We start from the raw sequence: 15,645 nt of genomic DNA, 5'->3' as shown, positions 1-15,645 counted from the left end.
GAACAAGACTCTGTCTCAAAAAATTAAATTAACCTTACACCCTGCAGCCTTGCTATAATTCCTTATTAGTTCAGTATTTTTTTTATCTTTTGGATTTTTGTCATCTGTGAACAGAGACAGTTTTATTTTTTCTTGCCAATCTGTATGCCTATTTGTTTGTTTTTTTCCTGTCTCGTTGCATTAGCTAGGACTACCAGTACAATGGTAAAAAGCAGTGGTGAGAAGGAACATCCTTGCCTGGTTCCTGATATTAGCAGGAAAGCTTTGAGTTTCTCACCATTAAGTATGATGTTTGTTGTAGGGTTTTTGTGGATCTTCTTTATCAAGCAGAAAAAGTGCCCTTCTATTCCTAGTTTGAGAGTTTTTATTATAGGTAGTTTTCAGAGTTTTGTCAAATGTTTTTCTGTGTCCATTGATATGATCATGTGGTATTTCTTCTTAACCTGTTGATATGATGTTTTACATTAAATTGTTCTCAAATGTTGAACCAGGCTTGCATATCTGGGATAAATCCCACATGGTTGTGGTGTATAATTGTTTTATACACTATTGAGGACTTTTGCATCAATGTTCTTGAGCTATATAGGTCTGTACTTTTTCTTGTAATGTCTTTGTCTGACAATCTCTTTTAACTGGTGCATTTGAACATTGAGGTTCAAAGTAATTATTGATATATTTGGATTAATACTGACTATATTTGTTCCTGTTTTCCATGTGTTCCCTCGTTCTTTGCTCCTATATTTGTCTTCTACTCCTTTTCTGCCTTTTGTGTTTTCGAGATGGGGTCTCACTCTGTCACCCAGGCGGGAGTGCAGTGGCACAATATAGCTCACTGCAGTCTCAAACTCTGGCGCTCAAGTGATCTTCTTGCCTCAGCCTCCTAAGTAGCTAGGATTATAGGCACATGTCACCACGCCCTGCTAATATATATTTTTATTTTCTTTAAAGACAGTCTCACTATGTTGCTTGGGCTGGTGTTGAACTCCTGGCTCTAAGTGATCCTCCCACCTCAACCTTCCAAAGTGCTAGGATTACAGGTGTGAGGCACCACACCCGGACTCTTTTGTGGTTCCAATTGAACATTTTATATGATTCTATTTTCTCATTTTCCTTACTTTCTTAGAATATCAGCAATACTTTTTTTTTTTTAACTTTGTAGTGGTTGCTCTAGAGTTTGCAATATACATTTGCAATTAATCCAAGTACATTTTCACATAACACTATCCCACTTCATTGATAGTGTGCATATCTTTTTTTTTTTTTTTTTTTTTTTTTTTGAGATGGAGTTTTGCTCTTGTTGCCCAGGCTGGAGTGCCATGGCGTGATCTCGGCTCACCACAACCTCTGCCTCCCGGGTTCAAGAGATTCTCCTGCCTCAGCCTCCCAAGTAGCTGGGGTTACAGGCATGCACCACCACGCCCTGCTAATTTTGTATTTTTAGAGACGGGTTTCTCCATGTTTGTCAGGCTGGTCTCGAACTCCCGACCTCAGGTGATCTACCCGCCTTGGCCTCCCAAAGTGCTGGGATTACAGGTGTGAGCCACCGCACCCGGCCATAGTGTGCATATCTTATAACAAAATAATCCTAATTCCTCCCTCCCATCCCTTATATCATTGCCATCATTCGTTTCACTTACATGTGAACATATATACAGATATATTAGTATATATCATTGCTATTATTTTGAACAAACTGTCATGTTTTAGATCAATGAAGAGGCGAGGCACAATGGCTCATGCCTCTTGAGAGGCTGAGATGGGTGGATCGCTTGAGCCCAATAATTCGAGACCAGCCTTGGCAATATGGTGAAACCCCATCTCTACTAAAATAAATACAAAAAATGAGCCAGGTGTGGTGGCAGGTGCCTGTAGTCCCAGCTACTCAGGAGACTGAGGTGGGAGAATCGCTTGAGCCAGGGGGATTGAGGCTGCCATGAGCTGTGATTGCACCACTGCACTCCAGCCTGGGCGACAGAGTGAAACCCTGTCTCAAAAAAGTAAAAAGAAAAATAAATCAATGAAGAATAAGAAAAAGCAAGACTTTTCTTTTACCTTCAGTTATTAAAAGTAATAATGATGTTCTTTCTTTATGTAGATCTGAGGTTCTGACTTTTATCATTTTTCTTCTCTCTGAAAAACTTAACATTCTTTCCAAGGCAGATCTACTGGCAACAAATCCCCTTCACTTTTGGGGGATATTTCCATGAGCTACAGCATTCTAGGTGAGACATTGCTTTTTTCTCTCAACACCTTAAACATTTCATTCCACTCTCTCCTTGTGTGCACAGTTTCTGAAGAAAAGTCATTTTTTGTTCGTTTTTTGGTTTTGAAGGATTTTTTGTCCTGTGTGTCCTCTGAGCTTCCTGGATCTGTGGTTTCATGTTCCATATTGATTTGGGGAAATAATCAATCATTATTGCTTCAGATATTTCTTCTGTTCCTTTCTCTGTCTTTTTCTAGTATTCCCATGAGGCATAGTAATACCTTTTTTTCATCATCTCACAGTTTTTGGATATTGTTTGTCTTTCAGTTATAAAGGTTTCTATTGAGATATCCTCAAGCTCAGCAATTCTTTCCTAAGATGTGTCTAGTCTACCATTTAGCCTCTCAGAGCTACTCTTCATGTGTGTTTTTTTTTTTTTTTTTTTTTTTGAGGTGGAGTCTTGCTCTGTGACCCAGGCTGGAGTGCAGAGGCGCAATCTCGGCTCTCTGCAACCTCCACCTCCTGGGTTCAAGCGATTCTCCCAATTCAGCCTCCCGAGTAGCTGGGATTACAGGCACCCACCACCATGCCTGGCAATTTTTGTATTTTTACTAGAAGCAGGGTTACACCATGTTGGTCAGGCTGGTCTTGAACTCCTCACCTCAAATGATCCAGCCACTTCAGCCTCCCAAAGTGCTGGGTTTACAGGCATGAGCTGCCGTGCCCAGCCTACTCTTCATTTTTTATCTCTAGCATTTTAGCTCATTCTTAGGGTTTCCATCTCTCTCCTTACATTGTTTGTTATTGCTTGTTGTCTACTTTCTCTAGTAGAGCCCTTTTCATATTAATCACAGTTGTTTTAAATTCCCAGTCTGCGAATTCCAACGTCTCAGCCATATCTAATTCTGGGTCTGATGTTTGCTCTCTTTCTTCAAACTTGTGTCTTTTGCCTCTTAGTATGCCTTGTAATGTTTTTCTTGATAGTTGGTCATGATGTGCCAGGTAAAGAGAATTTCTGCAAGTAGGCCTTTAGCAATGTGGTGGAAAGGTGTTGGGGTTGGGGAAGCATTCTGTATTCCTAAAGGAGGCCTCAGTCTTCTGGTGAGCCTGTGCCTCTGGACTGTGAACTTCACGAGTGCTACGCGGTTATCCCCTCTTAGATGAGGGACGATGGCTAGAATGGGCTGGGGCTGGCTATTTGCCTTCCTCCAGGTGACTGAGGTTCTGCTACAACTTCAGCAGGTTAGGTGCTTGTTATAATAGAAAGATCAGAAAGCTCTGGAGTATTTCAAAATGGTTCCTTCTCCCCTTCCTCTGCTGGAAGCATGAGGGGATTTTTCTCTAAATTTCACTGTGAGAACCTAGTCAAGCTCCTGGGGATAAAACTCACAAAAGTGTGGGTCTCCCTTGACCCCCCCCTCCAGTGACTGAGTTCCCTGGAGTTTTTAACCTCTCAGATTTCTCCACGCTGAGCCTGCAGCAATTCATCAAATATAGTTCAAGTTTTCCTACCCTGGCGCTAGTTCTCACAGAGGTTATTGCTCGTGGATTTTTTTCTCACAGGTTTCTGTTCTATAAGCTATGATTCTCTGTATTTGCCTGTTTGTCTTTCCAATTTTGGGGACAGCAGTTTGTCCTGTGAGCTCAACTTTCCGACGGATCTAAGGAGAGACGTTGATCTTTCCATTTGCTCAGCTTCTTACTTATTGCTAGGATGGAGAGACAACTTCCAAGCTTCCTGCAAGCCACGCTGGAAACCAAAAGTTGCAATTCTTAAAAGAAAAAAAACAGCTCTTGTAGCTTCACACATACAAACAAACATGTTTATTAAAAAATATATTTATTAATTTTTACACCTGCTGCATAGCACAAGACTATTAACACTATAACTCACTGAATGTACAATAAATGTTCACATTTAAATAACAGGATAGGGTCAACATTTTCAACCAGTGGGTCAGCTTTAGCATCTCATGAAGTGCTTTTTAGACCTAGATATCTTAAGAGTTTTTTTGAAAGGATGCTTCCAAATCAGAAAACAAGAAGATCAAAACAATAGGTTTTTCCAGAATAACAGGAATTTTACATGATGAAATGTCTATTTCTGTTGGTACAAATCAACAATAAAAACAAAATCTACATCCAACCTACTCCAAAATACTCACCCTGCACTGAATGAAGTCTACAGTGTCGATGTGTCTTGAGAGAGACCACAGTATCCACACTGGCTACATACATGTTTTCCAAATTAAGTTTCCTGATGGCTCATCATCTGCCATCTCTTCAAATCCAGGTCCTTTAAAAAATCTATGACCTTGGAATGAATGTGCAGAACACCTCATTTGAAAGCCATGTGACTTGGCTCGACTGCCATCCGCATCTCTGGCTGATAATATACAAATTAGTTTTAGAGTCTTTATTTCACTTAAGGACCAAAGAAGAAGAAGAAGACGAAGAAGAAAACTTAGAAGAGAAAGCAATGAAGAGGTCCTTCCACAACATTTTCCTCTGTGTATTTTAAAACTTAAAACAACTGCCATAAAATGAACATTCCATTCAGTGATTCTTTTCAGTTTTCCAGTAAGTTATTCCTGAGGGGAGGGGAGATACCTTACGGCTCAAATTAAAAAGAACGTAACAGGGCCAAATTTAAGTTATAAAAGCTAAAACTGAACCTTTAGAAAATTCTACTAGTCTTCCCCTAGAAAGTCTTTCTAGACCAGACACTAGGATATTCGTAATCATTACACTGTGGGACTTAGGGAACCCGAGCCTGTATTTTGTAATGCAGGGTCAATATTTTCTGTTGAATACCTTTGTCACAAAGAGAGTCCATTTTCAGTTTCCATATATTTATGAAGTAACTTTCTCAAGTTCTCTTAGTACTCAAACATTGGGGAACAACTACATGAATGCAGTCTCAGAAATAAAGTGCGAAATCTACGTATCAATAAAGTTCTTTTAACAGAATTGTTCACTTTTCAGAAAAGTGTCTTTATCATAAAGAAGCTACTCTACTTAATTTATAGAACCAGTTTTTACCCAGAAATGTAAATTAGTTAACTTCATTTGAAATGAAGTAAGGTCTTTCTGTTCTGGAGTAATAAATTCTACTATGCAATAATTATTCTGAAAATGTGTTAGCATGTCACAAAAAGTTAAAATATATACTGATTTTTTAATGCCCAACTAATAGTATATTCATAAAGACTAGATTTCTTCCAGATCCCTTATAATTACCTTAATTATTATAAATGGCCCCCACCTTTTAATTTTTTCCCTAAGTGTGAAGTTGATCATCTTATTAAAAGGTCTAGATGAGTCACAATATGTTTAAAGTTAAAAACGTTAAGAAATAAGAAATGCCACCTTCCCATCCAACTTTAAAAAATGTTCATTTTAAGACAGTATTAAAAGTAATAAAACACACTGAACATGTCAGCAAGAGTTAAATGTACACTTGGTAAGAACAAGGAATATATCCTTTACCAATGAATGATAAATGGATCCTGCAAGGCAGAACAAAATTTCAATACTTTCTCTCTCTCTCTCAATAGGTTTGGTAATTTTTCTTGGTACCAATATCTCCTTCTTACCACCACCACAACCAGAGAATGGGAGGAAAAGCTTTAATGTAGGGGTTTAGATTCTGCTGACATCAAGCAGCCTTTTCTCTTTCAGGTAGTCCACCTTTGTGAAATAATGAAGAACTATCAGAACATGAGCTTCTGACCTAATCCACTGAGGACCAGCATCTGTGGAAAACACTACCAACAGCCCAACAATCGTTTTCTAAAATAGGGAAGTTAAAAAAGATCAGCAAGAAAAATTTAGATGACAGTTTTTGCTTCAGAACATCACTGTCAAACTTTTGTTTCATCATTTTAATTTTGTTATTCAGCAGGCTCCCTTTGTTAAATTACTGAAAACTATAACAAGATAAAGCAGTTCAGACCTAATACACACCCACAAAATGCCCCTTCTCCTTCAGTGCCATGGCTTGGAATAAGAAGTCCAGTAACCATGGACTTGGGACATCCTGTCTCCACCTTTGGTATGAACACAATACGCCACTTAATATTTCCACAAAGGAAAAGTAAGGCTCGTCAGTATGTTAAAAGACCAACTCAAGAGCAAGGCAAATTCTCTCCATCTCAAAATCTACTTTCCCCTGAAAGATCTCTGTTCCATGGCAAAAACCGAGGGTTTGAAGAGTCAGTTATGATAAAGACGACCTTGGCAAAATAAACCCCAGTGTATGGATGAGAGACAAAACTGTGGTTTCCAAACTCTTGAGTGAATAATAAATCTTACAAAAGAGCCCTAAGTGTCAGAGCTTTCAGACTTATGAGAACAGACATGAGGTGGGTGCTGGATTTGAGCTCCAGGGTGGAAGTCATGGTTTGGTGATGTGCACTTCGCTGCTTCCGTTCCCATTGGTGGTGGTGGTGATGATGTACTGTGTGGTCTGCTGTTGGCTGGTGGTCTGGGGGTCCAAGGAGTCACTGTGTGCAGATGGCTGGACCTGGACTCCACCAGAGAGGGCAGAATTTTGCTTTTCTTCCAATTCTGGTTGACTTTCTGATAACACATAATGACTCTAGAGGAAGAAGAAAAGGATCTTTAAAATCTGGGGCCTTAAAGGGAGGGTGAAGCTACTGGGGAAAGAGAGAGATGCAAAGAAATGTCACAAGCGACCCAAAATAGGCATCTATGAGAGATGCTTTGCCTAGGTCCTTTAGAGAGGGCAGATCAGTCACAATAATTGACCACAAAGGTAAGCTCCTTAAAGGAGCACCTTAGCAGTTTCACCAAATGATAGAATGAACAACTTCAGGTACAGTAATTTGCATCATGGTGATAACATACATGGCAAAGAAAATGTGGTGTTGTAATGCTCCTAATAATTTACAAATTCAGAAAAGATAGTTAACTGTCCATTCGATCCTAAGATTAATACAGAATGGATCCAAGAAGAGATATTTAAAGGCCCCTTGAAGAGGCAGAATGACCCTGAAGACAGGTAGTCAAGTCAACGGTTCTCAGACTTCAGAATTTCAAAAGAACAGCAAAATTAAAAAAAATAATAAATGGAGGCCAGGCATGGTGGCTCACGCCTGTAATCCCAGCACTTTGGGAGGCCAAGGTGGGCGGATCACCTGAGGTCAGGAGTTCGAGACCAGCCTGACCAACATGAAGAAACCCTGTCTCTACTAAACATACAAAAAAATTAGCCAGGTGTGGTGGTGCATGCCTGTAATCCAGCTACTTGGGAGGCTGAGACAGGAGAATTGCTTGAACCCGGGAGGCAGAGGTAGTGGTGAGCTGAGATCGTGCCATTGCACTCAAGCCTGGGCAACAAGAGCAAAACTCTGTCTCAAAATAATAATAATAATAATAATAATAATAATAATAATAATAATAAATGGTTCCCAAATTTTATTTTGTCAAGTAAGGTCATTTAAAATATGCTACCATCAAATAGACATTTTAACACTCAAGAGCACAGGAACAACAGGATCTCAGAATGAAATCCCTTACACTGAATAAATTTAGCTTTATGAAAACTTACATACTGTCTTTGTTTTCTTATTTTTCCCCTCATCATGAAAACATCTTCATAGACCTGTAGCTGGCTATTCTGTTACATTAACATTTTTAAAGAAATGCGTCTGTCAGTCAGAAGGAGGGTTGGTCAGCTACAGAACATAGGAAAAGAGACGTCACAGAGAGACTGTCAGGCAGCAGCCTGTCTGCACTGCCCAGAAAAGAGCCATCGCCAAATACCCATCTGATCCACTAGGGCCAGATGTTCTGAGTTCACCCCCACCAGGCAACGTTCTGATTATGATTGGTTTTTGCATGTGGAGAGGGGGCTGTTTCTCAACCTAGGGTCCATTGACTCCTAGGAGGTCCATAGGTCGGCTGCAAAAAATGCATGAACCCCCAAGAATGTACATTCAATTAGTGTGCACATACACTGTGGCAAGGGGAGAGAAACAACCTTGGCTAAAACCATTCTCAAATGAGTTCCAGGCCAGAAAAAGGTCAAGGTCAATGGGTCCTACAGGGAACAAAAAATGTCCTGATCATGCCAACATGGTTATCCCATTTTACATTCATTACTGTTTTCACTGACAATTAATAGTGTTACTCTGCATTTACATATCTCTCCTAAGTCTAGTTAATGTGACCTTGTGTGCCGAGAAGCAGGGGAGCTCTCAGTATACAAAAAAAAAAAAAAAAAAAAAAAAGAAGAAAAAAAAAAATCAGGTTTTTGAGGCCACAAGACTAGCTAGCTACCCTCCGAAGCCTCTTAAGAAAATCTTCCCTTGGTAATATCTCAATATTCCTAGCCATTGAAGAGCATTTTTCCTTTTTTCTTCTAGCTTTATTAAGATATAATTAAACAAATCAACGTGATTAACATATCCATCAACTCATGCACTTACCATTTTATTTTGTGGCAAAAACATTATCTATAATATGTTAACAGTTTTCAAGTATACGATACACTATGAACACAGCCAGCATGCTGTACACAAGATCTCCAGAACTTATCCACCCAGGAGTATTTTTCTTTTTTTTCTTTTCTGAGACAGGGTCTCACTCTGTTGCCCAGGCTGGAGTGCAGTGGCATGATCTCGGCTCACTGCAACCTCCGCCTCCCAGGTTCAAGCAATTCTCATGCTTCAGCCTTCTGAGTAGCTGGGATTATAGGAGTGCACCACCACACCCAGCTCATTTTTGTATTTTTAATAGAGGCAGGGTTTTGCCATGTTGGCCAAGTTGGTCTTGAACTCCTGACCTCAAGTGATCTGCCTGCCTTGGCCTCCCAAAGTGTTGGGATTATAGGTGAGAGCCACTGAGCCCAGCCAAGAGTATTTTTCTAAATTCACATGTATGTACTCTGTCTTCTAATAAGAGGCAGGCCAGAACAAACCAGTGAAGATAAAAACGGAAGAAGGAGATACAATCGACATTGTACCTGCCCAACTTAGATCATTTATGGCAAGGTTTTTCACTTTCGGGGTGGTGAAATGTTTAATACAGCTCCATAATTCATTCATTATATTATTCTCTCCCAACCCAGTTGAGGGCCAATTGTCTTGAGGACTCAATCTTTCCAAGAAGCATATAAAAACGCTCATAAGGGCCAGGCGTGGTGGCTCACGCCTATAATCCCAGCACTTTGGGAGGCTGAGGTGGGCGGATGAGGTCAGGAGATCAAGATCATCCTGGCCAACATGCTGAAACCCCATCTCTACTAAAAATACAAAAATTAGTTGGGTGTGGTGGCGCGTGCCTGTTAATCCCAGCTACTTGGGAGGCTGAGGCAGGAGAATCACTTGAACCCAGGAGACGGAGGTTGCAGGTGAGCCGAGATTGCACCACTGCACTCCAGCCTGGCGACACAGCAAGACTCTGTCTCAAAAAAAAAGGAAAAAAAAAAAAAAAGGCTCAAAGGGATGGAGCTAGGACCATTACAGTTATTAATTGAACAGACATTTATTGAGCATTTGCTATATCCTAGCCTCCTGGACAGGGCACTGAGGATAAAGTGATAAAGCCCAAGACCTAGCTTTCAAAGAATTCATCATCTACTGTGAGAAAAGAGGAAGCCAATCATTAAGAGATAAGTGGTGATAAGAGTTACTATACAGCACTACAGGTTGGACAGGAAAAACCCGACCGAGTAGCGCAGCTTACCGAAGTAACCGCCTTCACCTGGCCAGTAGTAACAGGAGTTGCCACACCACTGTCTGTAATCACAAACTGACCCGGGGGAAGCGTCATCATTTGAATCTCAGATGCTAAAAAACAGGAAATATTCATAGTTCACTGGTCTCAGATTTTAACACAAGTCTTAGAAACAAAAACATAACCAGTAGCCACAGTCCCCACCGATTTGCTTGCCATGAGAGTCTTACAATGATGTGAAAGCATCTCTGCTACAAATGAGAAGAGGCTGGTATGCAGCTACCCAGTGTCAGAGACAATCAGTACATTCCCCTTCAAATGTGGCTTCTCAATATCCACAAAGACAAATACTCAACAATTTTTAAAACCTTGAAATAAGTCACAAAGAGTTACCTTTTAAATCAATATTTTTATCTTTTATATTCAGAGTTGAATCTGTGACACAAATGTATCCACACTTGGCTATTATAATTTAATCCAACTTGAATTTTATTTCACCACCAGTGTTATTAGAGCAAATCAAAAATGAAACCCACCCTAGCATCTTGTTGATAGTCTCTAAATAATATTTCTACTAAAAGGAACGAGAGTTTCTCGGGAAAATGGCTGATTCCAGACCTGGGCAGAAAGCTTGTGAGACAGCTGTGGGGCAGTGTCTTCCCAGCACACAAGATGTGATGAAAGGCTATCGGATCATGTGAGAATAATGCAGGAGCCAGTTAGAAGAGGCTCCTACAAGCCAGAGAGGGGATCACTCGAGCATCGGTAAGGATCACACCTGCAATCGGCTGAAACACACCAGGCGTTGAAATCCATGGGTACATAACCACACTAAGACGTGCACACACACCCCTATCACCTTGGATAGCATAAGGAATCAATTCATTTTGTGAAAACTGGTAAACAAAGGAAATGAATCAGGTATTTAAAGTGTTTATCCTGCCTTTCTTGTACAAACTGTACCTAAGAGTAACTTGGTAGTTAAGGTAAAATTTTTTTCTTTATAAAAGTTTTCTAGCTAATTAATGAATAAGGCGCTAGAATCATGGCCAGACACATGGATTCATGCCTGTAATCCCAGCACTTTGGGAGGCCAAGGCAGGCGGATCACTTGAGGTCAGGAGTTCGAGACCAGCCTGGCCAACGTGGTGAAACCCCATCCCTACTAAAAATACAAAAATTAGCCAGGCATGGTGGCAGGTGCCTATAGTCCCAGCTACTCAGGAGGCTGAGGCAGGAGAATCACTTGAACCTGGGAGGCAGAGTTGCCATGAACTAAGATCGCACCACTGCACTCTCGGCCTGAGTGACAAAGTGAGACTCCATCTCAAAAAAAAAAGAAAAAAAAAAGAATATCACAACTTTGCAAGCCCTAATGAAATAATGGAGCTAAAGAATAAACATCGATGGCTCCTAACATCACAAAAAGAGAGACACCTGAACACTATGTGCTCTTGCTAGAAGTACACACACCAGCTGTGAAGCATCAGGAGGAAAAAAACAAACTGCACCTGAGTGAGCCTGTATGCAGCTCAAACTGCCAGTCTATAGGAAATGAAAGGAACAGAAGAGCACATATTCACTGCATGGTAACATGAGAATCCCACCAGCAAAATCCAGAATGTGGAAAACAGCACAAGTGACCCGGTTTCCTCAACACAGAAATTATAACTTAAAAGAGTGAACACATATATCAAAAGAAACTCAAAAGTCATCATCAATTGCAATGTATGACCCTTATTTGGAACCCAATATGAGCAAACCAACTTTTTTTGTTTGAGATGGAGTCTCGCTCTGATGCCCAAGCTGGAGTGCCGTGCCCCGATCTCGGCTCACCACAACCTTCGCCTCCTGGGTTCAAGCGATTCTCCTGCCTCAGCCTCCTGAGTAACTGGGACTACAGGTGCGCACTACCATGCCCGGCTAATTTTTGTATTTTCAGTACAGGCAGGGTTTCACTATGTTGGCCAGGCTGGTCTCGACCTCCTGACCTCGTGATCCGCCTGCCTCAGCCTCCCAAAGTGCTGGGATTACAGACGTGAGCCACTGTGCCCAGCCAAGGAAACCAACTATTTTTAAAAAAATTTCTGAGACAATCATAGAAATATAAAAACCCTGACTAGGTATTTTAAATATATTTGTGGGTATTAAAGAATTACTGTTGGCTGAGCACAGGGGCTCACGCCTGTCATCCTAGCACTTTGGGAGGCCAAGATGGGAAGATCACTTGAGCCCAGAAGTTTCAAAACCAGCCTGGGCAACACAGCAAGATCTCATCTCTACAAAAAATTCAAAGGAAAAAAAAATTAGCCAAACATGGTGGTATGTGCCTGTAGTCCTAGCTACTGGGAGGCTGGGGCAGGAGGACGGCTTGAGCCCAGGAGTTGGAGGCTGCAGTGAGCTATGATCACACCACTGTACTCCAGACTGGGTGACAGATGAGACCCTCTCTCTTAAAAAATAAATACAGAGAAAATTACTGTCATTTCTTCTTAGGTGTGATAATGTTGTATGGAGTTGTGTTTTTAAAAAACAGTTTTTTTCAGCTGAGCATGGTGGTTTATGCCTGTAATACCAGCACTTTGGGAGCCCAAGGCGGGAGGATCACTTGAGCCCAGGAGTTTGAGATCAACTTAGCCAACACAGTGAGATCTTAGCTCTAAAAAAAATTTCAACACGGTGAAACCCCGTCTCCACTAAAAAAAAATACAAAAAATTAGCCGGGCGAGGTGGCGGGCACCTGTAGTCCCAGCTACGCGGGAGGCTGAGGCAGGAGAATGGTGTGAACCCCGGGGGGCGGAGCCTGCAGTAAGCCGAGATAGCGCCACTGCACTCCAGCCTGGGTGAAAGAGCGAGACTCCGTCTCAAAAAAAAAATTTTCAAAAATTAGACTACATGTGGTGGCTCACATCTGTAAACCCAGCACTTGGGGAAGCCAAAGTGGGTGGATCACTTGAGTCCAGGTCAAGGCGGCAGTGAGCCATGATCATGCCACTGCATTCTCCAGCCTGGATGACAGGGCAAAACCCTGTCTCAAATAGTCTTTTTCTTTTAGAGATATGTACCAAAATATTTATGGATGAGGTGATATGATGGATCATTATCCAGGTGGAGGATAGGAGATCATGATGGGAGCATATATGAGACAAGGTTGGGTGTAAGTTGGCAACTGCTGAGGCTGGACAATGGGTACAGGATGGTTCATTACACTCCTCTCTCTACTTTTGTATATTTTTACACTTTTCCCTAATAAATTTCAGTCCCAGAATCTTTTCTACAGGTTAGAATGCTAGTTTATCCTATCATTACCATGAATATCTTCATCACTCCACTTTTTTATTCTTTTTTGAGATGGAGTCTCGCTCTGTCACCCAGGCTGGAGTGCAGTGGCGTGATCTTTCTGCCTCAGCCTCCTGAGTAGCTGAGATTACAGGCGTCCGCCACCACACCTGGCTAATTTTTTTTTTTGTATTTTTAATAGAGATGGGATTTCACCATGTTGGCCAGGCTGGTCTCAAACTCCTGACCTCAAGTGATCCGCCCACCTCGGCCTCCCAAAGTGCTAGGATTGCAGGCATGAGCCACCACGCCCGGCCCACTTCACTTTCTTTCACAGGAATTACACTGAGTACAGAGGTCAGTCTATTCACTAGATTCTAGTGGTAAGAGAGTCCTTCCCTGACTGGAAATTAGACCCAGCCCTCATTGTGACATCCAATGTTTAAGAGTATAGATTGTGGCTGGGCACAGTGGCTCACGCCTGTAATTCCAGCACTTTGGGAGGCTGAAGTGGCTGGATCACCTGAGGTCTGGAGTTCGAGACCAGCCTGGCAAACATGGTGAAACCCCGTCTCTACTAAAAATACAAAACTTAGCTGGGCATGGTGGTGGGCGCCTGTAATCCCAGCTACTCGAGAGGCTAAGGCAGGAGAATTGCTGGAACCCGGGAGGCGGAGGTTGCAGTGAGCCGAGATTGCGCCACTGCACTCCAGCCTGGGCGACAGAGCGAGACCCCATTTCAAAAAAAATAATAATAATATTGATTGTAAAAATAACTAGATGGTAGAGTTTGAGCCTGACTCCATAGCAAATCTATGTAACATAGCCAAGGATCAATCATGACAAAGATGGGCCCCCAAAAATAAATCAACAGTAGAAGAAAGATCAATACTGACCCTTTCTTTCCCTTCTCAGCACCTCTTCCTCCTAGTTTCTACTACTGAGGTCTGTTAACGTCTACTCCTATTCCTTCCACACCTTCCATGATAAAGGTCTCATACTTCCTGGCCTGCACCCAAAGCTGTTTCCCCACCAAGGCGTTTACCTACTCTGACCTCTGTCAGCCAGCCTGCTACTGTTTCCATAGCATGAATCTCAGTGTTTTGGAATCAACTACTCTTCTATCTCTCTCCTTTACTAGATGATCGTTAGCAGCACAGTGCGGTGGTTTAGAGTGTACACTCTGAGGCCAAACTGCCTGGGTTCCAATCCTCTGTTTACTAGCGCTTGGAAAAGTGAGTGTGTGGAAATTGCCTTATCTGTAAAATGCAAATAACAACTGTACTTATCTCATAGGTTGTTGTGAATACTGACTATGATATATAAGGTTCGGAATCATTCCTGGCAATATAGTAAGAGCTTAAGGAAAATTGGTTAACATTATTATTGTGTGGTGTTACTGATACTAATGAGAGTATTAATCTTGGTATAGCCAGGGTCTAGTACAGTGATTGATATACAGGCATCCTACAAATATTGGTGGAAGGGATGACTCAACATAGCCTGTATCCATCTATCTTACTGTTTAATTACATAGCTACGTTTCCTCCAGCAACATACCTGACGTTTCGAAAATGTCCTATCAGGGTAGCTCTGTGAAATCAGAATGCTGCACCTTGAGTTTTGCCATGAAACTCATTGAAGTACATAGAGGGTGTAAAAAGTGGCCAAGAGATACTTTAAAAATCTATCATAAGCTGAAGAAATTATGACACATGGCTGGAGATCCCCCACCCCTGACCGACACGGCATCGTCCCTTCTTACTTACAATAGCCACGGAAGGAATTCCAAGCACTGGGCAGGTACGTGTGCTGCACAGAGGAATTCTGCTGCTGCTGCTGCTGCAGAGCCTGCCCCTGTGTGGAAGAACTGCCCTGGATGTGGGAGGGGCTGAGCCCCTGTTGAGGCTGCTGGGCTGAGGGACTCAACGGCTGCCCAGATACCTGGGGAGAAAGAGAAAGCAATGGCAGGGAATTATGAGCTTCTAATACAGTGAAGACTCACAAATAACCGAAGGAAGTCAATCAGACTCATATGAATTATAATACTGAAACTATCATCGCTATTTTTTTTTCTTTTGAGACAGAGTTTCACTCTTGTTGCCCAGGCTGGAGTGCAACGGCACGATCTCGGCTCACCACAACCTCCGCCTCCCGAGTTCAAGTGATTCTCCTGCCTCAGCCTCCCGAGTAGCTGGGATTACAGACATGCGCCACCACGCTCAGCTAATTTTGTATTTTTAGTAGAGACGGGGTTTCTCCATGTTGGTCAGGCTGGTCTCGGACTCCTGACCTCAGGTGATCTGCCCACCTCGGCCTCCCAAAGTGCTGGGATTACAGGCATGAGCCACCACACCCGGCTTATCATTTCTGTTATTAAAAGTAATATTTTAAATAAGAATAAAATCAATGAAAACCAAGCATAACTATGAAATTCTAATTTGCTTTCAAAGGATTCTCTA

General features: G+C 41.8%; 1 protein-coding gene across 2 annotated transcripts in view; it reads right to left on the bottom strand.

Moving 5' to 3' along the window:
- Nucleotides 1-4,000: 4,000 nt before the first annotated feature.
- Nucleotides 4,001-15,645, bottom strand: part of PRDM10 (PR/SET domain 10) — a 102,848-nt gene continuing 91,203 nt past the window's right edge. For both annotated transcript variants that reach the window (XM_030794575.1, XM_030794574.1), the window contains 3 exons: nt 14,953-15,127; nt 9,914-10,017; nt 4,001-6,803 (listed from right to left, as the gene is read on the bottom strand). In XM_030794575.1, coding sequence (XP_030650435.1) covers nt 6,600-6,803; nt 9,914-10,017; nt 14,953-15,127 — 483 coding nt within the window. In that variant the 3' untranslated portion in view covers nt 4,001-6,599. The remainder of the gene's footprint in view (nt 6,804-9,913; nt 10,018-14,952; nt 15,128-15,645) is intronic.

The sequence above is a fragment of the Nomascus leucogenys genome, chromosome 15 (assembly GCF_006542625.1).
Source record: "Nomascus leucogenys isolate Asia chromosome 15, Asia_NLE_v1, whole genome shotgun sequence".
In the NCBI taxonomy this organism is placed as follows: Eukaryota; Metazoa; Chordata; class Mammalia; order Primates; family Hylobatidae; genus Nomascus; species Nomascus leucogenys.
The sequence above is the reverse complement of the archived record's forward strand: the minus strand, read 5'-3'. Positions and strand labels throughout refer to the sequence as shown.